This window comes from Passer domesticus, chromosome 3 (assembly GCF_036417665.1).
Source record: "Passer domesticus isolate bPasDom1 chromosome 3, bPasDom1.hap1, whole genome shotgun sequence".
Taxonomy (NCBI): domain Eukaryota; kingdom Metazoa; phylum Chordata; class Aves; order Passeriformes; family Passeridae; genus Passer; species Passer domesticus.
This window is the reverse complement of record NC_087476.1, coordinates 49,195,703-49,222,595: the sequence shown is the minus strand read 5'-3', so window position 1 is coordinate 49,222,595 and position 26,893 is coordinate 49,195,703. Positions and strand designations below refer to the sequence as shown.

At 38.7% G+C, this 26,893-nt stretch overlaps 1 protein-coding gene across 1 annotated transcript in view; it reads left to right on the top strand.

Moving 5' to 3' along the window:
• ROS1 (ROS proto-oncogene 1, receptor tyrosine kinase) overlaps positions 1–26,893 on the top strand; it is a 70,111-nt gene that overhangs the window by 27,591 nt on the left and 15,627 nt on the right. The window contains exons 21-43 of the mRNA XM_064413000.1: positions 359–516; positions 1,086–1,248; positions 2,023–2,285; positions 3,062–3,125; positions 3,696–3,898; positions 4,376–4,587; positions 4,994–5,280; positions 6,197–6,373; positions 8,205–8,422; positions 8,835–8,976; positions 12,927–13,159; positions 13,976–14,152; positions 15,159–15,333; positions 15,792–15,909; positions 17,901–18,088; positions 18,710–18,802; positions 19,153–19,288; positions 19,694–19,856; positions 20,125–20,189; positions 22,863–22,992; positions 23,769–23,866; positions 24,482–24,685; positions 25,804–25,938. Of these exons, the coding sequence (XP_064269070.1) occupies positions 359–516; positions 1,086–1,248; positions 2,023–2,285; positions 3,062–3,125; positions 3,696–3,898; positions 4,376–4,587; positions 4,994–5,280; positions 6,197–6,373; positions 8,205–8,422; positions 8,835–8,976; positions 12,927–13,159; positions 13,976–14,152; positions 15,159–15,333; positions 15,792–15,909; positions 17,901–18,088; positions 18,710–18,802; positions 19,153–19,288; positions 19,694–19,856; positions 20,125–20,189; positions 22,863–22,992; positions 23,769–23,866; positions 24,482–24,685; positions 25,804–25,938 (3,802 nt within the window). The remainder of the gene's footprint in view (positions 1–358; positions 517–1,085; positions 1,249–2,022; positions 2,286–3,061; positions 3,126–3,695; positions 3,899–4,375; positions 4,588–4,993; positions 5,281–6,196; positions 6,374–8,204; positions 8,423–8,834; positions 8,977–12,926; positions 13,160–13,975; positions 14,153–15,158; positions 15,334–15,791; positions 15,910–17,900; positions 18,089–18,709; positions 18,803–19,152; positions 19,289–19,693; positions 19,857–20,124; positions 20,190–22,862; positions 22,993–23,768; positions 23,867–24,481; positions 24,686–25,803; positions 25,939–26,893) is intronic.

The window sequence follows — 26,893 nt, the reverse complement described above, 5'->3', positions numbered from 1 at the left end:
TAAACTCCTCAATCAAGATATTCATTGTCAGCCTGCAGTTCTTCATTCTTGAAATTCTTTAGCCATTTGACAAGAGATAAGGATAAGAGCAAATTATTAATAAATATATTAATAACTTATTAATAAATATATCAGGATACACCCAATACATGTATATATGCATCACCTGATAAATATATCAGGATAAGGTGCAATTATAAAAGCTGATGGTATATGTATGGATAAAAAGAATATGAGTTTTTATTATTTATTGCTTCTATTTAATGTTGACTTACTTTCATGTTCTAGGTCCTGTTTGAATAGTCTACCTATTCCTCACATTCCTTAGATTATTATTATTTCTTGTGTTTATGGACAGGAAATTTTACTTCTACACCAAAAGTGATTCCGGATTCAGTGCCAGAGTCTTCTTTCAGAGTTAAAGGAAATTTCACAAGCTTCCACATCACTTGGAGTCCCTCCACAAAGGTGGAATGGGGAACTGTCTTTTACTGCGTGGGATCAAAAGCTCTACAAGTGAGGATATTGATGCAATCCCCTTGTATTATCTACATATATTACTGCATCTACTTGCTGATACATCTATTTTTAAAAAGAAATGGAGTTTGTTTCTTCTCTGGTATTTACAAATTGGTCAAGAACTAAACTAAATTGCAAACCCAATGCAAGTTGTCCAGCTTTTCCATCACTGCAACCAGCAGTAGTTCTGAGCCAGTGGCTGGAATGTGAATAGCCAGGCAAGGAGATCACAGTGATCAAAATATTCACGAGAAAACCTCTCACTCAGAGAAAGAACTGTCCTGTGAGATGGCAGCGGGACAGGCTTTACCTGAATGTGAAATCTAGCCTTCATCCCCCCTTTAGTGCATTTGGCAGGCTTTACTTTAAGTTCAATGGGCAGATTGCTGGCACATCACTACCCATCACTACAGTGCCACAGGAGCTGGTGAAACAATGACCACTCACAGGAAGAGAAGCTGTCTTTTGATTTAGGTGACCAGTTTGGTGAGGGAATTTTGGAAATCTGAAGTCCTTTTGAGCAGGAAAAAAATCTTGCGTTTTGTTCTGTTTAATTTCATTTGCAGCCTCTGGAGAGTGAAGGATGCCTTCCCCCCCATAATCTGACAGTGCCATCCTACCGAGTGGATTGGCTGGAACCATTTGCACTCTTTGATTTTACTGTCACTCCGTACACATACTGGGGCAAGGCACCAATGACATCTGTATCCCTTCGGGCCCCTGAAGGAGGTACTAAAATTTTACATCCTGTTCCTCATGTGTAATGGGTACTGGGAGCAACTCAATGTCAGCAAGTGAAACCCTGGTGAAGGATGAGCAGCTTTCAGAGCTAGTTAGCTGCAGGCAGTGTTGCAAGGACATGTTTCTGAGTATCTTTGGCAATCATCTATTGCATACATAAATGCAGACAATTGAAGTAATTGAATTCAGAACAGAAAATGCAGGACAATATATCCAGCATGTGCCTGTAACTACGAGCAAGAGAGAGAAACTGAATTCATTACAATGAACACAAAAGGTTGCATGCAATATCTTAACTACTTAGTAGATTTAAAAAAAATATTATGCACATTTTACTCTTGCTTCAGTGTTTATTTTTGCTCTTATGCATGTCAAAATTAAGTTAGCTAAAATTTAATCTTGAGTGACTGAGACTGAAGCACTGAGAAAGGTTATGAGATGCAGTAGATTTTGAAGTGAATAGGAGAGGGAATAGAATATGCTGTCTGTTGTGAAAATTTTTACAGCCCCATAGTTACACACAGGACTTAGCTAAATATATATGTACCAATCTCAGTCCAGGAGTGTATTTTTTCTGTTTATACAGCTCTTTATTTTGGCCAGGCAAGTTAAAATCAGATAGCTTCACATCAATGAAAAGCAGAAAGGAATAACCATTAAGTTTTAGATAATCTTCTATACAGTTAGGTATGATGTAGAGTTTGTGTTTTAACAGGAGTATTTTGTTTTGTGTATTTTATCTTTGTTTTTTTTTTTATACAGTTCCTTCAGCCCCTAGGAACCCTAGAATATATGTGTTACAAAATAACCTACATGGAAGTGATGGGAAAGTCCTTGTGGAGTTCAGGTGGGACAGACCTGAAAGGGATAATGGAATATTATTGCAGTTCAGAGTTTACTATCAGCTAGTGAATCAGAGCAGTACTGCTGGCACTTTCATGGAGTGGATAGAAAGCAATGTTAAACCCACCCAGATGCAGTTTTCTCTCAAGGATGTGCTTCCCAGCCTCACAGTAAGGTTTCAGGTATGAAAAATTACTGAGCTTGTCTCGTGCTAGATGTTAGATGTTATCTGTGCAGTCTGATGTGTTTGCCTGGGAGATGTTTTTTTGGCTTGGGGCAAGAGCTTGTGGTTTCTGCTTGTAGAACTGCTGATTTGCTGACTCACCCGTGGATACCTGGCTTAATCTCTCTTTGTATCATGTTGTTCACTAAGTAGTGAAGCCCAAAAGAAACTTTTCTAGAGCCACTGCTAGAAACTGCAAGTTGAACACAGATTCAAATGATCTGGTGGAGGGTCAGAGGCCTTTTGAACAGAGCCACAGCTTGACAAATTCAGGGACTCATGTGACTTCCGTGGAAAGAGACTTCCAGTTCAAAACTTGTCAAGAAGTCATATGTTCATTGGGACAAGACTTTTGGAAGAGACAGAATGTGTGCTTGAAAGACAAGTTAAAAGCAAGAGAGCATATAATAGACCAGATACTAATAAGGGAGAACAACCATGTTGGTTGCAAGGTCAACAATTGTTCCAGTCTGGGGAAGGAAACAAAAAGACTGTCTGGAGTGCTTTGAGCTCTAACTGTTAGATGCAGCAGGGATTGTCAGCCTCTGGGCCACTGGCTAAAGTTCTCTTCATAGCCACAGTCCCATCTGACCAGCACAGCCTGGTGTCAAACAGAGCACAGACTTATGTTCCTAGATGAGCAAACAGGGGTTTTGTCTCCATTGACTCTACAGGCTCTCAAATGCAGTCATTTATGCTGTTAGCTAACACAAGTATAAATCTCCTGCCCCACAGGTGCAGGCCTTCACCTCTGTAGGTCCAGGACCTTTGTCTGATATGGCAGAGAGGAATTCATCAGGTATGGATGATTTAGTTGCCATCTCATTGTGTGAAATAGCTGGTGAAATGACAGTACAAGAATTTGGCAATCTGATAGATAGCTTCCAACATTTTATGTAACATACAACAGACACAATGGGGGAAATGGTTACATCCTCTGATACGAAAGATTAACACATTCCTTATAATCTGACTAAATTTTGGGAATTTCAAGCCTTTCCTCAAAACTATGCTAAATTAGCTTTTTTGTGCAACTCCAGGTTAGCATGGAACAGTAGGTTTTTACCTGTAACCTGTTTACTGCTAGAGATCATAATATATTTCTAGTTTGGCTGTTAAAGGTAATTAAATGAGCAAATCTGTTTTACTCTGCTCAAATTTGTTAGGTGAGCATGCACAATGCCACTGAAAATATCTTAGTAGTTTGACTGTGATGACAAGAGGGCATCTCATTATTTATTTACTGTTGCAAATACAATAAGTTCAGACCCATTTATTTGTATCTTGCACTTGCTTTCCTTATGAACGACTGTGTTTATCTGGGATGTTTTTTTTTTTTGTTAATAGAGCTGTGCCCTTTTCCTTCCAGATCTTTTCCCTGTCCCAACTCTAATAACTATTTCTGCCAGCAAGTTGTTTCTTACTGACATAGACAGTGGTCATACCATCTGGGAACTTTCAGCCAAGACTAATGTAAAGGACATCTGTTATACTGCTAACGATGACAAAGCATACCATATCACTGAAGATTTTATTTTTATTCTCGATATACAGAATGCTTCAATGTTTCAGGTACTCCTTTGGTCACTCCCTTACTTGAGAGAATCTAGGAAAATTATCATTATATCACCCTTATTTCCATTATTTTATGGCCAACTGTGTTTTTGAAAAAGTAAATATGACCAGAGTATGCCATTGTTAAAGTTGTCCTATTAATCATAAATGGTTTACTGCCATCTGCTATGCTGATATTTTTATCACATGTTCAATTTAGAATTCATACTAGTAAATACAAGAAATGTATATTTGTATCACATTTAATTTTATTTCATTTACATCATTCTAATTTCAAGTATATGGAAGCAACAATTGATATTTGTGAAACAATTGTTTTGGTTTGTCTAAAAATATTTCCAATCCATGACACATCTTTGTATTTTGACTTCTACTTCTGAAGCAGACATTTTTCTTTCAGAAACAAATTGGTTTTCATAATGTCTTAACATCAGGTTGGAAAATTCTGTCCTTTTAATTTTTTTTTTTCTTAAGTTTTTCAAAGATGCACGTCTTCACAATGTCACAGCCATCACAGTTGACTGGATTGCAAGGCATCTCTTTGTTGCCCTGAAAACACCACAGAATGAAACTCAAATATTTTTTATTGATCTTGAGCTCAAAAAAAAATCTCTAAAAGCCTTGAACAAGCAGCTCAGCAAAAGTAATTCAACTGTATCATCTCTGTTGTCATATCCTTTCTTAAGGTAAGACACATACTACTAATACCTTTTTTTTAAAGCCAATTTTAGACATGATTTTCATTAAAACTTGAACTGTTAAGGACTGAAAATGACTTTTTTTGGTGGATGGGTTTTGGCATTATGTAACTCATAAATTTTTGGATGTAGTGCCACTTCAGTACTGCTAGTTGAGCTTGTACGTATCTAATTTCAAAGAGATATCTGTGTTTGAGTAAAAATTTCAAATTATGCTTAAATACTGATAGGTTCTTCTATACGAGTAATGCAAATGAAAGTCAGCACCAGACAAAAAATTTTTTTACAGTAACCATTTTATCCAGAATAGCCAGTTATTGTGTCAGATTAGGATTGCATTTAGATTGGTCAGGTTGAAGTTTTCCTACTGAAAGCAGTGCATTTTCTTTGATAGCCGCTTGTACTGGCTGGAAGAGTTTGATAATGGCAGCCGCGTGTTTTATTATGATATTCTGAACAACACTGTGCACCACATCTTGGGACATGGATTAATAGAAAAACAGAGGAGGAACTACTGCACCTGTAATGTCACAGAAGCAGAGCTGGGAAAACCTATGAGTATAGATCTGTCTGACTCCAAAAATCCCCAGCTGCTTTTCATCAGAGGAAGAGATGAAATATGGGCCTCAGATGTGCATGGCTGCCACTGCTGGAGAACCATCAGAATACCAAGTATTCAAGGTCTGAGTGTCTTTTATTTTTCTAGGTAGTTTGTGATTCTTCTTGTCTCTTACTTCAAACAACATTCATTTCAGAAAATAGCATTCATGAAGCACTTTGTTTATAGAACTGATTCATCTATAGCCAATATGGACAAAATGTTTGTGTTCTGTGTTTCCAGTTGTATACCCTCTTCATATGGACTAGAAGAGCAGTGTGAAGATGTTTACTGATGCAAGTGTGTATTCTAGTAAGATTTAAAAGAAATGCTATGGCCTCAAGTGCTACTTGTCAATAGATTTCACTTAGAATATTATCATATTATTTTGCTAGGGTTTTGTATTAGCTACACCTATTGCAGTTTATCTCAACGAAAAGATATAATAACAACTTATGCCTGAAAATAGCATTGTAGACTCCATCATGTGGGGAAAGTACTTCATGCAGGTAGGGTCTTGTATGACAAATTATCCATGTTTCATTTCCTGTGATAATAACATTCTTGATTGCTAGTTTTCAGCTCAGTTCTGGAGGCACGCTGATAAAGCTGCTCTGTTACCAGATGAACTGTCTTAGTTGTTCCTGAGAGCTGGCAGATCATGGTGGTTTTCATCTTGGAAAAAAGAGCAAAATTTCTTTAGACAGCTCTTGCATTTGTGTTTTATTTCTTGTGTGTTTCAATTGAATGGCAGTTCTCATAATTATGGGTAATTGAACACCTTCAAATCTACACCTGTAAACTGGAATAGCAGTGTCTTAGCTTCATGAGACCTGCTGGAAAATATCAGAAATCTCTTCTCAAAGTGAGGTCGTTGAGGACATGGTATGGCCAAGATGGCTATATTGACTCACTGAGAATACAAGCACCCTTCAGCTCTTGTAAAATCATCTGCTCAGAGCTGACTATAAAATTTATATATGCAATGTTTTCCTACAGGTAATAAAATTGGCAGCTTGACCGCAGATAAGAAATTTATATACTGGACCACTGAAACAAAGGAATACACTGAAATTTGGCTAACAGATAAAGAAAGCAGAAGACACTTTCTTCACAAGAGAGCAAACCACATGCTGAAAATCTTAGCTTACAGCTCAGCAGCACAATCGTATCCAGGTAGAGGGGATTTGGGTTGTTTTGTGAATGTAACCAATTTCTATCAGGGCATGTATTTAAGTTGCAGATGTGTATTCATGTAAAGTATGCTTTATGGGTTGAGGTACCTTCTACAGAGAAATAATTTTCAGATTTAAAAAAGAATGAATATAAGGACTGGCCTTGTGTTGGATAGAGTGGAAGGTCACAATGATGAGTATTTCCCTGTTTGTTAATGCCAAACTATGCTTATTTTCAAAGTTGTGTCAGACATGGAGATTTAGAAAAGGTGGTGCATGTTGCAGCACAGAAAAAAGCAAATATGTTCCACAGTATTGTAGCAAGAGTTTGATAGTGAGTGATCGCTGTTGTGACACAGATTTGTGAGTTTGTTCACAAGTCTGTAAAACTAAAACAAAGGTCTGTCCTTCTAAGGATAAAGAGATAAGAACTCTGCTTATTAACATGATTTATATGAAGTACCCAAGAGTACAGGTTACATTATAGTAGACCCAGGCATCACTTAAAACTCCTAATATTTTAAACAAACCATTGTAGAATGATAATGAAATAAATAAAACATTAGTTTTAATAGAAAATTAGGATTCATGGTATCTATATGGATTATCTTTGTAAATGCAGAGGTTTAGAACAGCTACCAGCATGATGAATATATTCAAAATAATTATTGAACTCCAATTTTGCATAAAAAACCTGGTAAATATGCAAATGAATATTTTAACAAGATTAACTTCTTTGGAATAAAAAAAATTCACATTCTTTTGAGTAGCTGGTACAGTCATGCCTGCCTGTGGCTGCTCTGACCAATGCTCAGGCTACTCTTGCCAACACTCTGGGCATGTTTATTCTCATGAGATCTGTGTGGGCTTGGCTTTGATGTAGGAACCTGGTTTGGCCCTGGTACAGAATGTGCCAATCCCTATCCCCAGGGACAGGGTTTCCTGCAAGAGCCCCAGGCTTGGCTGGTGCAGAAAGGGAAGAACCAAATTTCAGTCCAAATGGATTATTTCTATCCAGAGATCCCCATGGAGATTTTCTAATTTACATTGACAGCTGCAAATACATTTGGAGGAATATGCATGAACCTGACTTTGGTAGCAATGGCAGGGTTGCTCACTTTGCAAGAAAAGATTAACTATGAGGTCAGTTGTTGTGGCCTAAAGGCAAGAATTGGTCCTCATCCCTTCTCCCCTGTGCACATGCCTAAATGTCTTCTTTCTTAGCAGGATATATTTTTATTTTGTTTTTGAAAGTACACCAAGCGATGAGGAATTTTCTTTTGTTACTTTTCCGTAACTGTCAGTGTAGTTTTCTATTGTTTTCTCCCTCCAACTCCTTTTCTACCTCCCAGATTTCTCTCTCCTTATGTGTTGTTACATTACACATGGAAAGCTGTTTGGAAGAAAAAGCAGATAACATTTAATTGCTAGAGAAAGGCAATGTCTATGCAGCATATCTGTCTTTCCTGTGACAGGCAAGTTTGGGCTCATCAATATGAGCTGCCCTGACAACACAGCAGTTACACATCTTCTACAAAGATGTAGCAAATTGTAGAAACTACATCTTCTACATCAAGAAGAACCTAAATTATTTATTAAAGTTGTATCTTGTCAAAGAGAAATAAGAGTTTCTCTGAGGACCACTATTTTTGTGTCCACGAAAGTAATCAAATAAAGTAGTTTCAGGTGGAATTTTCTTTTGTTTCTCTTTGTGAGAGCAGAAAGAATACTTTGTAGTTATGCTTTCCCATATGAATAGTGGCAGAATCCCATGCAAGTTTAGGTTGGTCCAGCCATAATTTTAATTTTTAATGTTTTAATGTCTTTCCTAGATAAAAGATGCCTGATTCTCTTGCCAGACACTGAGAAACCTACTATCCTTGCTACAACTAACACCAGTTTTACATTAAGCTTGCCATCTGTCACACCACAGCAGCTCTGCCCTGGCATATCCCAGCCCACGCCAACATACCTGGTATTTTCCAGACAAATGACAAACATCTGCAGGAACTCAAGACAATGTTTGTCTGCTCCGCAGCAAACAATACTGGTATGGCTACTTCACGCAGAAGTGAATGTGATATCATCTATAAACAGTGATGTCACTTCTAGTGATTTTATGAAACATTCTGTAGCTTTCTGTCATCGACTTTTTCCCTTTCTACATCCCAACAGTAACTGTTCTTTCTCTATGGTATTTGGTAAGTGGTAGTTTCCTTAGTTTTCCTTTGTGCAAGAGCCCCCCAAACTTTTTTTCTTGTTTTTTGGTATGTGCTTTCTTTTCTTTAAGGACATACTACCAAAACTGTGATTCTAAGCTTTTTGTTTAAACACTAAAATGTATTACAATGCAAAACCATTACTGTATTATTTTTTAACCCTATGTTTCACTGAGATGATTGGGTTGACATATGACTGTCTTTTCTAAGAATGTATGTATATGATCTGATTTTGACTTACAGGAATATCAGGGTCCTATTGCTGTCTTAGAGAACCTACAGCCATTTTCAAGTTATGCCATACAAGTTGCAGTGAAAAACTACTATTCAGATGAGGAAGTGCTGCCTGTGGGAGAAGGCACAGTTGGCACAACTCAGTATGGAGGTTTGTTTAATATTTTATTCTGAATTTGAACTGCGTTCTCATCTCAGTTAGAGGAAGATGTATGCAAGTTTGGGTTGTAAATCAGAAAGTGGACAAATAGTCTGCTTAAAATATAACCTGGGTAGATTGTCACAAGGTTTTGACAAGAAGACTTGATGAATTTGAAAGTTTCACTCAATGTATTTGTATATATGCTTTAATGCTTTGGGTTATTTGCTTCCTGAGGAAAGATAAATTATGATTAAAAATGGCTAAACAGTTGCAGTTTCTGCTTTGGACCACAGCTTTAAATAAGTTGTATTTGAATGTATGTGTGGTTAGGTATGTTTAAATATTCATCCAGCATTAAGATTTTTTTTCCCTTGGCTTGATTGCACTCTCATGATTGCTGTTTCTAAGGGTAATGCAGATTTGTTTTGTTGTGAACCAGGCTGAAAAGCAACATTTCATTTTTACTTTTAGCCTGAATGAAAACAGCTCATTTTCAGTTGATTTCAAGAATTTTGATGTGCCCTTTCAGTCATTGTTCTTTGAGATTACTACAATCTGAGCTGGACGCCTCCTGTGCTTGTAAATACCTCACTTAGGGCAGGAAGATGCTTCTACTCATTCCCTGCTTCACTCTACTATTTGCAGCTGTGGGGCAACTACTGTGCCAGTTTTCTTGAAGCTCTTGACGTCTTCCAGAAAGAGAAGGATCATGCAAAAGGTGCATGTTGTGTTTTTGCACTTGCTGCAGCACAGCCCAATAGAACTACCTTGCTCAGCACTTCTTCTTGTTTTGCATGTGCAATTATGTACATGAACATTTGTCTTTATGAGGAGCTGCCTTTGTAATCCTCTTCAGATCACTTTCTCTGTGCTTCTGCTGAACTCCCTTGCTGAAAATATGGAATCCCCCATAGCATACACAGTGCTTGCTCTTCTGTTGTGTCAGTTTTGCTCTGTTGTGCCTGGTGTCACCAGCTGGTGTCAGCTTGATCCGCATAAACTCTTCACTTGCAAGGCCATCAGACACCTCTCTTAATTCCTAAGTCAGACAGTCAGAATTATAGCCAAGTCTACATGACAGCATATCTGTGTTTTGCTGAAAGATTGCGGAGGTGGTACCTAGGGATACTTGGTGTTGAACTCACTGGAATGTGGGAATGCTTTGACCCTCATCTTCATTAGTTTTCTTGCCTGGGTCTTGTCTGGCAGAGTTGGAGCAGTTATTTTTTTGAGAGAGAGTAAAGAGGGTGAAACAGAGAGGCACAGCAGCCTCTGGCCCTTGGGCACTGGCTCCCTTCACCTGGCTGCATCAGGGCTGGCTGCAGCCTGCACAGCTGTGCATGTGGATATTGTTGTGACATGCAGTGAGGGAGCCACAGCAGGACTCCTAAGGTTTTCCTTTACCTCTTTTTACCTCTCGTTGGATTTTGGCTGATTCAGAAGTTGATGGAATAACTAGAATTTAAGTACGGACAGCCACTACTGTGTTTTTCTTACTTTCCTCAATGTCTCTTTCCCCTAGTGATCGACTGTGCCCAAGAAAATATTTTATCCAGAATACCTGGTAACAAGTACATTCCAGGAGTCCTGATTTCCCTTTTTCTGTCCTTAGGGATGCACTCTTTAAAGGTTTCTTTAAGGGTTCATTCATAGAATAATCAGCCTCTCTTTTTGCCACCATTGTCCAGAGGAGAGCACCACCTGTCAGCCACTAGTGGCTTCACTTATGCAAAGATCATTCCTTGTTTTTTATCCTGGGAGCAGTCACATTTTTCCTCTTGAAAAGCCTCTGTTTTAGGTGAGCTTCTTTTCATCTTTCAAATGGAAGTGAAACAAGAGGTGCAAGCATATTACCACCCTTCTCATGGAATCCAGACATGCTATATGTTGAGAGTTCTCCAGTTCAATTCTGCTGGGTATTTTTCTCTTAACAGTCAGATCCCTTAGCATCTGCACCATCAAGCAAATAGGCTCCCATCCTATGTGGATCTCTAAATGTCATGAGCTGGTCTCTTCTACCATGCCTGCAGTGAGAGGACTCGAGGCAATGCCCTTTATCTGAGATGGGAGATTCAGATTAGATATCAGAAAAAATGTTTACACTGTTCAGGTGGTGGGGCACTGGAATAGCTTTCCCAGGGAGGTGGTGGAGTCACCATCCCACCACCATGGAGGTGTTTAAGAGGCACCTGATGTTGTGTGATGTGGTTTAGAGGTTTAGGGGTTTCAGTGGTAGTTCTGGTTGACAGTTGGACTTCATGATCTGAAAGGTCTCTTCCAACCTTGATGACTCAACCTTCCTATGTAGTAAAACAAACAAACAAACAGACAAAAACCCCCAAACACCCAACAGTTCTAGCCTTCTATCAGCAGATTTAAATTCTTTGCATGGGATTCCACATCTGTAATACAAAATTTGTGTGATATGTTGATTTGATAACGTTAAATGCTATTGGGATGTAGAAAGAATTGACACAATTACTTTTTTGCATGGTAAACTGTTATCCTGCAGCAATGTACATCCTTTCAGTGATGAAACATAAAGGTAGAGTTATGAAATAGGAGACTGGATTGCTCCACTCAAAGAGAATTTTTTAGTCTCATGTTAAAATGAAACATGAAACTCAGAACAGACTTCTCCAGTTGGGACAAAACAAAAATTCTGGATGAAAATCAAGTCTTAGACAAAAAGCAGAGCAAACCAATGAAAACCTCTCACCTCACGCAGCCTACAAACCTGAGTATTTTGAATAAATATTTGTATCAGCATTCAGAGCTTTTCAAATTTGTTGAAAAACTTCCAGCCAGCTGTAAATAGAAAGTATATGTGTCCTGACACTTATGTTCTCAATTTCATGAATGTAACTGCCAGTTTAAATTGTAATCAGATGCTGCTAGAGCCTCTTGAAGTGTGTACACTATTTAACACCTCTGAAGCTGTGTGAATTCCCTCAATGCCTTTTTCTCAATTCTCTAATGAAGTGAAAGAAGCTTGGAATAATTTGTGCTTTCCATCAAATAGCAAGACAGAGGGAAGCAAAAAAAGAGGAAGACAATGCATTGCTCTTGCCACAGAGTGTCACTCTTACTCTATGTATGTTTTAGCTAGACAAATAAGAAATTTGTCCTTTCCTAGTCTAGTTTCTGTATATTTCATTAAATAATCTGTAGTCTTACTACTAGGATATGAATTAAAATATATGGACTCGTTATTTTGGTATATTGGGAACATAAATAGTGTAATGACTTTTTAACTTTTTGCCCCTCTGGACAGCTCAATAGGAAATAAAGAATTTTTTATACAGAGTAGGGACATGCTGTTTACCATCACAAAGTCTGTGATCTTAAAGCTGCAAAGGAAGGGTTGATTTTTCCAGAACAATTAGTGAGTAACCAGCTGGTATGGACATCTGACCAGCATCCTGATTTCTTCCTTACACAACTCAGCCAGACTATTTCTGAGAAAAATTTTAAATGATGAGAAGTAATGGATTTTCTTCCCTTATGATTTTCTGTTCAAGAAAAGACTTTCCAATTGGAATAGTACACAGGTATTTTTTGTGTCTGTGTGTGCATATTCAAGTAAACACCATACTAAACTCAGATCTGAGACCCTGATTAGGAAGCTAAGATGGAGCAGGAATTCAGTGGTATGACTATAAATGTAAAGGTGTATGTATGTATATATATATATATATATATGTTTTCCTGTTGTTGTTCAGTTTTTTTGGGTTTTTTGCCTGCTTGCATATTAGGGTAGCCAAGAAGATACTAAAAGTCCCTCAAAATATTTTGAACTTGTCTGCAGCTGACTGACTATACCAGAATATGGGTTTTACATGTGTAGAGTTTCAGTCCTGTGAATGAATCATATTAATACATTTACATCCTTCTTTTTTTCCCTTGGTGACATTTCTTGACTACTCTAAAAGGGAGATTAATTTTTCTTTCTGTTTCAGTACCAGAGGCAGTTAACACTATTAAAACATTAGTTTTGTCTGACACTACCATCAACATATCCTGGAGTGAACCTCTGAAGCCAAATGGACCTCTTGAATCCATCCGTTATCAAATCTCTGTCAATTTATTGCCTCCTGTCCCAGTGACACCTTTGCGAAAAAGGGAATTTTCAAATGGGATGCTTGCCTGGTCTGTCAGTGGGCTCCAGCCTGGAACAAATAATTCATTCAAGGTATAATTGCAAGTAGTTTTACTGGTTTGCACAACCTGCAAATCTTTAGACTTCTCTTCTGCAAAGTAGATGAATGAAAGCATGTAATGTGGATTCATAAGGACAAAATGTACTGCTCTCTTTATAGACAAAGGCTTAAAAAATAATAAATGATGTATCTGGACAGCAGGTCTATGATCAGAGTGTCATTTTCAAAAGTAACCAAGTAAATGTTGTCTGCAGAATATGCATTGGGTATCACAAATAGAGTGATTTACACAGTTGGGGGAACATTCACATGATGACAGGAGGGGATATGTACGTCCTAATTTGATTTTGGGCTTCTGTTAATGATTTAGATAATATAATGGGTAATATATATACATACACATATCTAAATACCTGTATGTGTGTATGCAAGTATGCATACCTAACAGGTCATATTTGCCAGAGGCCTAGTGAAAAGCAATGTGCTAAGGCACTTCTTGACTTTGTGTTTCTGTGGCTCTAAAACACTGTGATGTGACATCTGCATATCTGTGTAAGAGCGTGTGGCATTTAAGAAAGATCTAGAAAGAGACAGGACTTTGTAGAAATCTGAGATGAGAAACTAAGAGTCTCTGAGGAAGGGTGCTCCTGGACATGAACTTTCAGCCTGAAAGAAGCTGTATATAACCTTGCAGCTATCAGGGGCAAAAATATTTCTATACCTTAATCTCTATTGCCTGAAATACTGTCTTGTTTGAAATGTTGGTCTTCCAAACACTTGATGCTGCTAAAGCAAAGCTGCCTTTCCAGCTGCTCTGGTATCGTACAGCTCCTCCATTGCCTTACTAGGTTCTTGCTTTTCATCCTGATGAGAACTGGTTTTCTGAAAGTGTCCCTGTCATTGCAAAAACTTTTGAGACTCCAGCTGCACCTATCAACATAGTCCCCAGAAACACCAGTTTCCAGCTAGAATGGAGAGCTCCTCTGCACATCAGTGAAACCAGCTTCTGGTTTGAGCTTCATAAGGTAAAAATACCTCTAAGTTTTGGGGTGGGGTTTTTTTTCAGATCAGAGAAAATTTAACCTACTCTGGCTTGGTAAGCAGGACAGGGTGGGTGGCAGGATGTACATGAAGAGGCTCAGTGGATAATTTGGGCATGGTGATGTCAGTCTTAGCTGCTCAGCAGGGGCAGGATGGAGTCAGCATTTGCCAGGAACAAGGAGGAGTGCAGCTGTAGCATTTAGTACTCCACAGCGCCAAAGGACATCCTGGATGACCTCACCAGAATTCCTTCTGGGTCTCCTGTTTCAGCAGTCCTATCCCTGTTTCCTCACTGCCCTGCCCCAACTGGGTTTGCAGTTGCAAATCCTATGTCTGCCCTGCAGAAGAAAAAGAAGAAAAGAGTTTCAGCAGTAAATATTAGCTACAGCCTAGTATCTGGATTCATTTTCCTGTGATAGAGGTTAGGAGAAAATGCCACAGAGATGACCAGGTCTAAGGAGTAAGAAGTAAGGGCTGCAGTGAGAGCAGCATTCATGGAAACTTCAGACTTCAACACCTGAACCGCTGGGTGCAGAAAAAGTCACGTCCTAAACTGGATCATGCAGATTCTTTACTAAAGAGAATCAGATTCAATAGACCTGCACCAAACATTTCCCTGCCCTAAAATAAATGTCACATCAAAATTCCACTAACCTACCTCCCTTCAATTGCATCATGGCAAGCTGAACTCATGGGCACGATGATCCAGAAATATAAGGGGAAGGCTCCTTTTGGCTGTGTAAAGCAGGCACTTAATCTGTTGTTCTTTGTTACTGCCAAGACTTGCAGGTCTCTGAAAACAAAGAAGAAAATTAGGGTTTGTGTCCTTGGTCTCTGAGAGGACAAAGTCCATGGTTGAAAGAGCACCTGCGTCATATTTCCACTATGATATTAGGAGGTGGCAAAGTAGTTAATCTAGCCAGGAATAGAACTGTGACACACTTTCAGCAGGGCAAGAAAGTTGACCATAATGATATTTTATTTCTCTAGTGGCCAACAAAAAGTGACTGGTTTTCTCCTGCAAACACTACATGCATAGGAAATCTTGTTTACAAATGCAACCTCACAGGAACTCTTCCTTGGACCAACTACTTTGTAAGAGTAACAGTAGTTTACATTACAGGAGTGAAAAGCACTTCCTCTTCAACAAGCTTTAAAACTACAGGTAAGCACTTAACACAGCACAACAAGATTTTAAGACTTTGCAGGATGTGAACATTAGACATTATATTTTCTAAAATTTAGCAGGAAATTTGCTTATACTAAGACCCAATAGTTCTGTTTGTTGGTAAAATACCATACCTTCAGAAGTAAGTGGGGGACAGAAATGAGATTCATTTCCAAGTGGAGCAGAAGAGTGAGGGGAACTAAAATGAAATGCCTATAATGCAAGTGAACTCGTTACTGGTGAAAGGCTGCATGTGAGTAAAAATTTTGGAATTTATCCATCACAAAGAGAAGGCCAAGGATTCATTCTCTATGAGCATTATTAATATAGATCCTCCTTCCTTTTGTATGTCTAAACACCCATGTGCACATCAGATTTTTCTCTGTGCCTGTTGGCCCTTTGTCATTATACAAACACATTTTAATGGTTCTGTTTCTTCCCCTGTTTGGCTTAAGCTGGTGTTCCCAGTAAGCCAGGAGTTCCTAAAAGAGCCGAAGACTCCAAAAACTCCCTACAGTGGGAAAAGGCTGATGACAATGGAAGCAAACTGACATACTACATCTTAGAGAGCAGGTAAGCAATGCATGAGGCACTCTTCCTGCAAGTAGCAGCACAGAACAAATCTGGGTGTGCAGGGCTTTTCAGGTTGGCTCTGACAGGAAGAATGAAATGTATATGATGCATTCATTGGGATCTCTTTCTTTGACAAAACAAGTACCCATAATTTCCAGAAATTCTGGAAAATACAGAAGGAAAGAAAACACTAACAACATTTTCAGAGCAATCTTGAAATACAATTATATATTTGGATCTATGTCAGTGAACTAGATGATTTGGAGAGAATTTCAAATCACAAATCTTAACTTACATGTAGTATGTATTTTTGGCTAAAATATATACATAAATATATTAGTGTTCAGAGAACTCAAAGAAGGTGTTGTAATATTGCCAGAAATAGTGTTCCTACCCACATGGCATGACTGTATAATTTTTAAAGTGCTCTGTCATCAAATACCGATTGCCTGAGCTATCCATGTCACACTAGAGTGCCAGCTCACTCTTATTCCTGCACTAGCATTGATAGGGCTGATTGGGCAGGTTAGACTATATTGCTGTGTGCAGTGACTTTGAACTTCTAATTTTTGACCATGACTCTGAAGAGATTATTTTAAAGCAGTTGGTGCAAAGTTTAATTAATGCATTGTTTTCAAATAAGGAGAGTCCATCTTCTGAAATATTCCAGTGATTGTTGGAAGTCATTACTGACGGAGGGAAGTAGTTTTCTAAACTCAGCTATTATTTCTTTCTCTGTGCTTATGAAAGCTAAGGGCTGACAACACTCTGGAGCTGGAAACGCTTTACCTATATAAGTTTTCACCCAGACGTATTTTCCTGGTGCTGTAAGCTTCCTACAGTTCTGTGAGCATGCAGGAGTACTGACCTGCATGCCCTGAGAAAACAATAATTTTGATATTCCAGGAGACAATCTGTACCTGACTTGCTGCAAATGGGTAAGGAAAGGTCAATCCCCTGGTCTGTACCAGGGCTGTGCATTAGCTGGTGTGCTCTCCAGACTCCAGCTTCTTATTCATCTCTGGAATCATAATGCATCACTGAGGTGGTCTTTTAATGTAGTCAGCTTTTCTCTTGCAGTTTGAATGTACACAGGCTGATGGTTTTGATTGAATTTCATGCCAGGTAGAAAAATGTTAAGTCAGTTGCACAGCGTTCTAGAAAATGTTTGCCTAGCCCTTTTAAGCAACCTCTGTTTTTCATACAGCTCTAGTGGCAACATGTACACACCAAGGGCATGAGCTTTCCAATGTCTCTGGTTTAGAAGTGTTTGGCCTTTTTTTCTTCATTAAAGTGTGTTGGGAGAATGAGTGACTTGCTCATGAAGGTCATTTCACATGATGTATTACGGTGTTGTGTGACATGAAATGATATTTCAGATATGGCCTTTCAAGTTTAAGTACGTGGTCTTCTTTTGGTTGGTGAATAATCAGCTCTGAATTTATTGTGAGCAATCAATCTCAGTCCAATGGGGAAAGGAAGAAATACACCCAGCAGTCAGCAGATACCATGGGAAAATGGCTAGCTAAAGAATGGTATCTTCACTGCCAATGACTTGCTTCCTATTTAGCTTGTGAAACCTGATGCACAGAGACACTGAATTACTCTCAGTCTGGAAGGGCAAAAAGCTCTAGCACAGTAGATTTTTTTTTTTTTTTTGCCAGAAATGTAAATAAGAACATGTTGAAATCTTGGCTGTGAGGCATATACTGAAATAGGTGAATCAGGCATATATTGAACAATTTTTCATGTATAAATGGTTTAGTATTTAATTTCCAATGGCAAGATAAAGATGCTTGGTTCCTAGCACAGATGAAATGGCACAATTTTGTTCTCTGTAGCCAGAATCCCATGACCAGATTGAGCTTTCATGCATGCAGAGAAATGCCGTGAAAACCATGGAACTGAAGCAAAGAATGGGCTGGGGATGAAGCAGTAAACTACCCTTGTGGCATTAATGACATTCCTGTGTCGTGCTGTGCATGCTGCAGGAAACAGTCTGGCAACAACAGCGATGTGAAGTCCACGTGGGAGGTGGTTTACAATGGCTCCTGTGGCAGTATTTGCACATGGAAGGCCAAGAACTTTGAAGGAACTTTCCAGTTCAGAGCAGCAGCTGCAAATGTGCTGGGACTTGGTGAATACAGTGACGTTAGCATGGATATAATTTTGAGTGAAGGTATGTCTTGTACTTCTGTATTCTGTTAATCCTTTTTTTGTTATTCTAAATAGTCATACCAATTTAGGAACAGAGACTGGCTATTTTAATAACAATATTCCTGCAAAGGTAAAGTAATGCCTCTAATGGGTAACAAATAGTGATGTTTATATGGTGACCCCTGCTGCTAGTGCTCATCCAGGCTCTTTGCTCAGAACAGTGGGCCTGAAAAGTGCTTCTCCTCATTTATAACACTTTGTCTCTGTGGCTCTGCCACTCTGCTTTGTTATGTGATTCTTGAAGAAAGGCAGTCTTGCACACTGGGTAAAGATATCAGAATTACTTCTTGCCTTCAGCCAGAATGTTAGACTTACACTTTGTGAGTGCTTTTGGAAATCCCATTTGAGTAGTAAAACAGTTCAGCATTTTCTATTTCTGCATACACATTATGGCCAAAGTCTGGGGGAGAAGGATTAGTCTGATCAAATACACATCCACATAGAGCCTACAAGAGAAGTTTGTGCAGTAGAAGACTTTTACATAGCAGGGAGCTGAAGGGTTCTCTCAGATGTGCTCCAGTCCATGGGATTGACATTGCATGCCTACACAGTAATTAAACAAATTTCCTTTTCTCTTTAACAGATAAAATGATGCCTATGGGCACCATCATTGCCATTGCTTCTGTGGCTGGAGTTGTTGTGCTGTGTTTGGCTGTGGTCACACTCTTCAGTTTTGGTATGTGATTGAGTTTTTGTTTACCTTTGGTTTACCAAACCTCAGTGAGAGGCAGTTCAGATGGTGGGAAATGATTGGCCTCCAGATTTAGGAGAAGGCTCCCTCCCTGTGGTGGGAGCTGGGAGAAATTTGTATATTCTCATTCTTTGAGGCCCTAGAGACGGCTTATTATATTTTTGGTATGAAGGACAGGATAGAAATTCAGCCCATCCTCAGGCATTTCTTGCTGTTGATTACCTGCAGGGAGAGCACAAGAGTGCTTAAAAAACTCTAATACTTGTGTGTATCCTTATAAACACTTGACCTTACTTTCAGAGTAAAACACTTAATGGTCTCCTTTTCTATTCCAGTATGGAAACAAAGATTGAAATCCAGAAAACCGGCCTTGCCTGGACAGATAGTGTTTATCAAGGAAGATAAAGAACTAGCTCAACTCAGGGGGATGACTGAGACAGTGGGACTAGCCAATGCCTGTTATGCCATACGGTATGTCCTCAGAGCAAATGTATTTTCAGGACAAAAACATCGAAGAGGTCTTCCCTGGGCCAGTTTACATAAGGGCACTCATCCCTGAAACCTCAAGGTAGAGTTAAGAGCTGCATGTTTGCTGCAGGGCAGGTCTGCTCCAAAGGATGCCCTGCCATATTGCCCTTCTGGCACACAGCCCAGCCTGGAACCCCCCCCAGCCCATCCTTCATGTCACTCTGTCAAGAAACACAAGTGCACAGGGGAGGAAGAAGACCTGGTGTTTTCCAGTAACTTCCAAAACATCCAGACCTCACCTGAGTTTCCCCTAAATATATCTGATGAGACAAATGGTACCAGCTTTGTTTGAATAGAATTTCAGACATCCTTAGGTATGAGCAAGTGACTAGTATTGCTGTTTTGTAGCACTCTTCCTTCTCAAGCAGAGATTGAATCACTGCCAGCTTTCCCTCGGGACAAACTCAATTTACACAAATTGCTAGGAAGTGGAGCATTTGGAGAGGTGTATGAAGGGACTGCAGTAGATATCCTGGCAGATGGAAGTGGAGAATCCAAAGTAGCAGTCAAGGTAATCACAACAATCTGTTCTCTTGCAACAGGATGGGATGGGCAGAGAGATCTGTCTCTGAGGTTTTATCTGAGAAATGGGTTTTGGGCTGATCTGGGTATTTCCTTGTAGTGTTTCTTGCAAATCTCTAAAAGCTCAGCCTTGTAATGATTTCTGGAAAATAACGTGTATTTAAGGCCACCTCTATGTCTGATTGTTTTACTTAAGCACCATGCGGTAACAGTGATGATGACCAAATATTTCTACACTTCTGCTTTCTGTTGAGCAGACTTTGAAGAGTGGTGCGACAGACCACGAGAAGAGCGAATTCTTGAAGGAGGCACACTTAATGAGGTAGGGACAGCTTTGTCCCTGGGCACACTTCAAAGCTGGTATCATCTGAGGGTGGTGGCTTTCCAGGGGAATGAAAGCAGCACTTTCCTCTAAACAGATTATTGTGGCATTTTGGGGGTGTTCTCATATTTCTGTAAAACAAGTAAATCACTACTGATGAATATAATGTAACTAGAGCTATAAATCTGATGAGCAAAATTTACGGTATAGACTGTAAGTTCAATATGCTCATATCATGGATTTATTTGGGATTGTACTGGTGTATTTCAGTATCTTTGATCTCCTAAACCAAGTTAGTTGTTAAAGGCAATGATCAGAATTCAACTTATTCAATTTTACTGAAGGAAACAAATCAGAATAAACTGATGCCTTGAAGCTGTAATTTACAGTGAAAAATATTTTTTAAAATTGTGCCACTAGGTGCTGCCACATACCCCTTCTATTGAGGTGGTGTTAAATTATGCATCTGTCACCACTGCAAGAATTTCACAGAACCAGGTTTGTGTTTCAGCTGGAAATCTTGTTTTCCAAATTGTCCACAGAAACAAGAAGTTCAACTGAAGTTTTCAACTGGTACTATAAGACTGAGAGTGTAGTTTAGTTTTCAGATGCACTTTTGCACTTTGACTTTTGTTTCATCCGTGCAGAAGTAAAAGCAATTTTTTTAAAAATAAAGGATTTATTTTTGTGCAGAAAATATGATGTTATGAAACTGAAAATTGATTTTTACAGCATTCCATTTTTTTTTGTGGTTACACTCTTAAAAAATATAGCTTGCATTTTTTGCCTTTTATGACACACTATGTTAAAACCAAATTTGACTAAGTCATTAAAGTGCAAATTAATGATAAAGAGTAAAAGTTGTACGTAAACTCCTCATAATCCATCTTCAGTCTACCTAGCAGTAATAAACACAGTTAAGGTTTTTTTTTCTGTGTAGTATGGAAATTATATTAACTCATAGTTAAAGTTTCTGAGGCTCTCTCAATTCTTGTTGCAGATAATAACCCAAATCCAGAAATCCTGGAAGAGTACATCATTGAACATTTTTTGCATTTAAATGTAAACATTGACATGGGCCCAAATGTACACCAATACAATGAAGAAGAAATGAATAGAATAAAAAAGTTTAAGTATTATATAATCCCCATAGTAATTAAAAACACTACCAGCAGCAGCAGCAACAACAAAAACAACAAAAATAATAATGTTTATTTTATATTATTTGAATATTTAATTTTAAATATAAAAATAATTATTTCATTTCATCATGGAGGGTTTAATGATTTCACTTGACGTTCATCTGTGAGGTCTCATAAATGAAACCAAGAGTAGAAAGGAAAAACAAGTGCATCTGAGTGCTTACAAACAGATACGGTATACAAGATACAAGTTGCAAGATATGTAACTGCAACTTTTATTATGCTTGCTTTTTTGGATGGTCATTAAAATTTGATTCGTAATGTTATGCATGTTGGCTCAGTTAAGCCAGGACTATGTGTTCCTTTTTATTGCTATACAGCAAAGGGAAAATTGAGTTGCTTCTATTTCAAAAAGTCATTTGATGTTGGTAATTGGTGAGTCATTTGTGTGAAAATACATGTAGGAAATTCTTGCGTCTGTCCCATCCCTCGGGAAGTAAGGCATGACGGTTCAGTGGAGAAAGGTCTGCACTGGGTGCAGAGGAAAGTGCCAGGTGTTCCTTCCCCTCTTTTTGTTCCTGAAAGTGCCAAAGTTTTTCTGATTGAGAGGTATGTGCTAGGGGCCAGGGGGAACTGTCAAATTCTAAATCGCACTTTTTTGCAAGAATCTTTGCCCACACCTGAGATTAGGTGAATTGAAAGAGATTAGAAAGAAAATGTCCCTCTGTTGTTTGTTTACACTGCTACATTTGACAGCATTTTGGACACCATCAATTCTCTCAACAGAGTCAAATTTCTCTGACTGCTTGTGCAAGTGCTTTCACGCAGCATGGGAGGGGAAAACCATTTTCTAACACAAGTGGAGTGATTAAAAAAAACACAGGCACTGTCAGAAGCAATAAATATTCTTCTCTTAATTCTTTGAAGAATACTTGCAGTACTGAGAGTACTGATTTCTCTGTGGTAATTCCTGTCTTAGACACACACACAAACGATTGCTGGTATACTTAGAAGTATTACTCATGTGTATTTTGTTCCTCTTTGCAAATGTACTGTGAAAAACTGTCCCCTGCTGAACTGTGAAAATAATATATTGCACCTTGTACTTTTACTTTTGTTTATTTCTCTGAATCAGCAGTTCTACTATGAATATAGTAGTGAAAATACTCTATTAAAATAATGTAGATTCCTTTAATGTGCAGATGATAAATCATCTTTTTCTTAGAAGAAATTGCCATTTGGCTACTTTTCTTTGCTTCCTGGAAATATGATGAAGTGTGCTTTTTTAAAATGTGTGCATGCATTAGAGTGCCTGTCAAAGACAGTGTAAGCCTGTGTTTTGGAAGGATGTCCCTGAACTCTCCCCATGACTGAGCAAATCCAGGCACTGAGAGCTACTGAATCATGTTCATAGAAGCAGGAATGTAAAGGCCAAACTGCTCATTCATTACTTGCAACTATAAGCACTCTGTTAGCTATCAACCAGCTGAATTTCTCATATTTCATCTTATACTTGTTTCCTTCTGTTTAGCAAATTTGATCATCCCCACATTCTGAAGTTACTTGGTGTGTGTCTGTTAAATGAACCTCAGTATCTTATACTGGAGCTGATGGAAGGAGGGGATCTACTTAGCTATTTACGAGGAGCCAGAAAGAAAAAGGTGAAGACCATAAGAATAATATTTTTAACCTGTAACTGCCCACAACTTCTCAGTTTTTTGCTTTCTAAAAGTCCATGCTGATGTTCAGCTGTTTCTATACAAAGCAAGGTCTGACCTGGCTTTTCCTTAACACCCTGGGACCTCAGTGTTCAGTGCTGACCTTGCAAGAAGTGATGCTGTGAAGAGATTGAATGTCATTAGATCACTGACCGAAATTGTGGTTTCAGTCATGAGATGTCTGCTGATTTCTCACAGTGAAAATCATAAACTCTTCCTTTGAAAGTGGTAATAAATAATGATGGTCATTATGTGGTTTATTAGGAATCATAGAGGTTTTTTTTTTTGTCTTTGAATAACAACAATATCCTTAATGTGAGAGGCATAGTCCAAGCATATAAGAATATACTGTTCTTGTGCCTACATCCTCAAATTCTTTAGAAGGAAAGAAGAGAGTGAACAACTTCAAGTAAATTTTTCTCCAGTTAGTGTGCAGATTGGGAATAGGCATGGTATGATGTGAGGACAAAATGAAATTTTATAGCAATTGCATAGGTCATTTACACAATCAGATCAAATCTGCAGTCAGTGTTGAATTCTACTGAAATGCATGTTCTACTGAAATGTGTTCTACTTGAAAAAATTATTACACTGATTAATACAGCTATACATTTCAAATGGGGAAATACATTCAGTGAGGAAATCTTCCATGGGGAGTTTGTCATTCTGAGTTGGTAAAGCTAGAAGAAATAGCTAACTTCTGTCTTTGTTTCTTGTAGCTCCAGAGCCCTTTACTGAGTGTCACTGACCTCTTGGATATATGTTTGGATGTTTGCAAAGGCTGCGTCTATTTAGAGAAAATGCATTTTATACACAGGTACAGAACGTACTTCCTTAGTCTTCCCAGGTTTACCCACAGTATTTGGACTCATTATTTTACTCAGGATAAAACGTCTAGAAAAATGTCACAATGCAACATGACAGGAGAGAGCACTGGAGTAAAATCTAACACCATGTTTTCTGCCAAATATCACTCACAGTTCTCTCCCAAAATGGGCTACTCTAAGGTCTGAACCAAGGACTTACTGCACCCTAGGCAAGATCATATCCTGTGCAACAGAGAGAAGGACAAGTAGTGTCTTTGTCTGCCTAATGGGTGGCTTTAGAGGACACAGAGACAGACTTTTCTCAGAGAGGTACAGGGAAAAGATGAGAAGCAACAGGCACAAATTACAGCAAAGGAAATTAGATAATAATTTATGAGATTGTTGTTCACAACATCCCAGAGCAATCACTGAAACAGGTTGTCCAGAACGGCTGTGTCATCTTCAGTTTTGAAGATGTGTCATACTTAACTGGGTGAGGCTCTAAGTCACTTGATCCAGCCTTGGGGCTGGCACTTCTCTGAAGAGAATGTTGAGCCAGATGACTTACAGACCTGAGTTTTTCTGCAATGCTAACTCCATCCTCTTTTCTCTGCCTTACAAACCAGGGACTTGGCTGCTCGCAACTGCCTTGTGTCTGAGAAGGAATATGGGCGTTCATCCCGGATAGTAAAGATAGGTGATTTTGGACTTGCCAGAGATGTCTATAAAAATGATTATTACAGAAAAAGAGGAGAAGGTCTACTCCCTGTCAGATGGATGGCTCCTGAAAGCCTTATTGATGGTGTCTTTACGAGTCGCTCTGATGTCTGGTGAGTTACAGCAGCCACAAAGCTGTGGTGATAACCATATTGAATTCTCCAGTATGAAAATATTGGTTTAGAGAAGGAATTGCAGGGTTGTACATTGTCATCTCTAATAATTTTTTGGCTCGGGCAGAAGTCCTCCGAAGTGGAATTTTAAGGATCTAATGAAATATTTGACACCATGACAGTATATTTCATGGATATATTTCTTTATGCTTTAAGATCTTCGGATTTTGCCTGGAAGGAGCTAGTGTCACTCAAATAATTTTACAGTTGCACCAGGCCCACAATGTGGTTTTTGGTTGATTGGGCAGTGAATTGACTGCCTGCGTGCTGTTCCATTTTGTTTTCCATTAGGTTTATTGACATTTCCTTCCAACAGCCAAATACTTTGTCCTTACAGTTTCACCCTCTTCTAGTCACTTTTTTATTTTGAAGACCAGACTTTGCAGCATTGTCAGGAAAAGATCACAGTACTTTTTTTGGTGGAGGTTAGCTAAAAGTGTGCTTTTAAGTGGCTTTGAGTTTATTGTGAAGAAGCAGAGACCCACTGTCAGGAGACATGGAAAAAACCCCAAGACCAAACCAGATCCATGAAACCTGATATTCACACAAGTTTAGATTTCAGTGGCCGCATGTACTCAGCCCGTGGGTCTTGTCCAAGTCCCCAGAGCCTTTACCTATCTATTTGACTGCTACTTTTGCACTTATCTAAGAATGTAGTTTATAGTACTCTGTGCCAAACCAAAGGAGTCGCTGATTGCTCCACAAGTGGTGCTTAGAAGAATTTGTCTTTCTCCATTTTAAACCACACCTCTAGAGATTTCAGAACACTTGTTTATATGAGAACATGCTCAACCCGAGTGTTTCCTGGGGAAGATGTGGGCACTCAGTGTCTTCTGAGCTGCATCTCTGTCAGTCTGGGAAAGCATCTCTGTTATACACATTTATTTTAGCTATTCCAAGGTTGGCTTAGGGACAAAAGCAAATTATGTCTTCTTACTCCTAATTTTGCTGAGTCTTATTCTTAGGTTAGACACAATCTAACTGTTAATAGGGTGATTTCATGATTGCCATGGTTATGAATTTCTCTCTTTTCTCTTTTTTTTCATGGCATTTCTCAGGGCTTTTGGAGTACTAGTATGGGAAACATTGACTTTGGGTCAACAGCCATATCCAGGTTTCTCCAACACAGAAGTTTTACACCATGTACGATCAGGAGGAAGGCTGGAATCTCCAAGCAATTGTCCTGATGATCTGTAAGTTACTTTTGTTTAAATGTTGTTGATAATATTTGTAAGAAGCGAGAGTCTTTTTGCCAGTTGGTCATCCTTTTGAAGGTTCGTTATGCCCATGAAGAGCCCAACCTTCTCCACTTTCATTTACAATAAAACTGGCCAACCTTCTACTATTTCATCCAGTAGACCAGGCTGTGAATAAGAATTTAAGGCATGGATCTGGTAGTAATGTGAAAACAGGCTGAGAGTACCTGAAGGTATTGGTTAGAAGTTAAGATGTCTCTAAGAAAAACTTTACTGGTCTCTGTACATTGTGTGTCTATGACTGTAGATAAAACATAAAACTCTCTTTCTTAATGATAGGTGCAGGAATAGGCTAATATTAGAACAAAAGTGAAAAATAAACTCTGCCTTTTGTAGCGAGAACTCAAAAAAGCCAATAAGAAAAGCTGAAGCAGTACAGAAAAAGGGAAGTCTGCACCTCTGGTTAGTGTTTATCCAGACTGGATAAGTAAATCCTTCCATTTCTGTTTGTGTCTTGAGCACAAAACTCAAGATTAATTGCAAAATTCTTGCAATTAATAAAATAAAATAAATACATCAAGTAGATCAAACCCATACGGATTATATGGTGTATAAAGGAGGAAGCAGAACATGAGCTTAACAATCAGTATTGTCTAATTTCATGTTTCAATTTCTTCATCATCCACTCAGCAAAAGCAGTCACAGCAATGCACTTGACAACTGGTCCTACAAATAGGAGAGGCTACTGGCAGAGAACAAGTCTTACTCCCAGGGCTGAGGAAAAGACTTGAGAATAATTCTGTGTTTGGCAAGCCAATACCTCCATGATAGATCTTACACTAGTAACCATGGTCTGAGCTTAAGAGAAGGTGATTATTTATGTAGATATAGCTGAAATACCATGTTAGCAATAAAAAGCACAGAAAAACCCCAAACCAAGCTTTAGCACTTG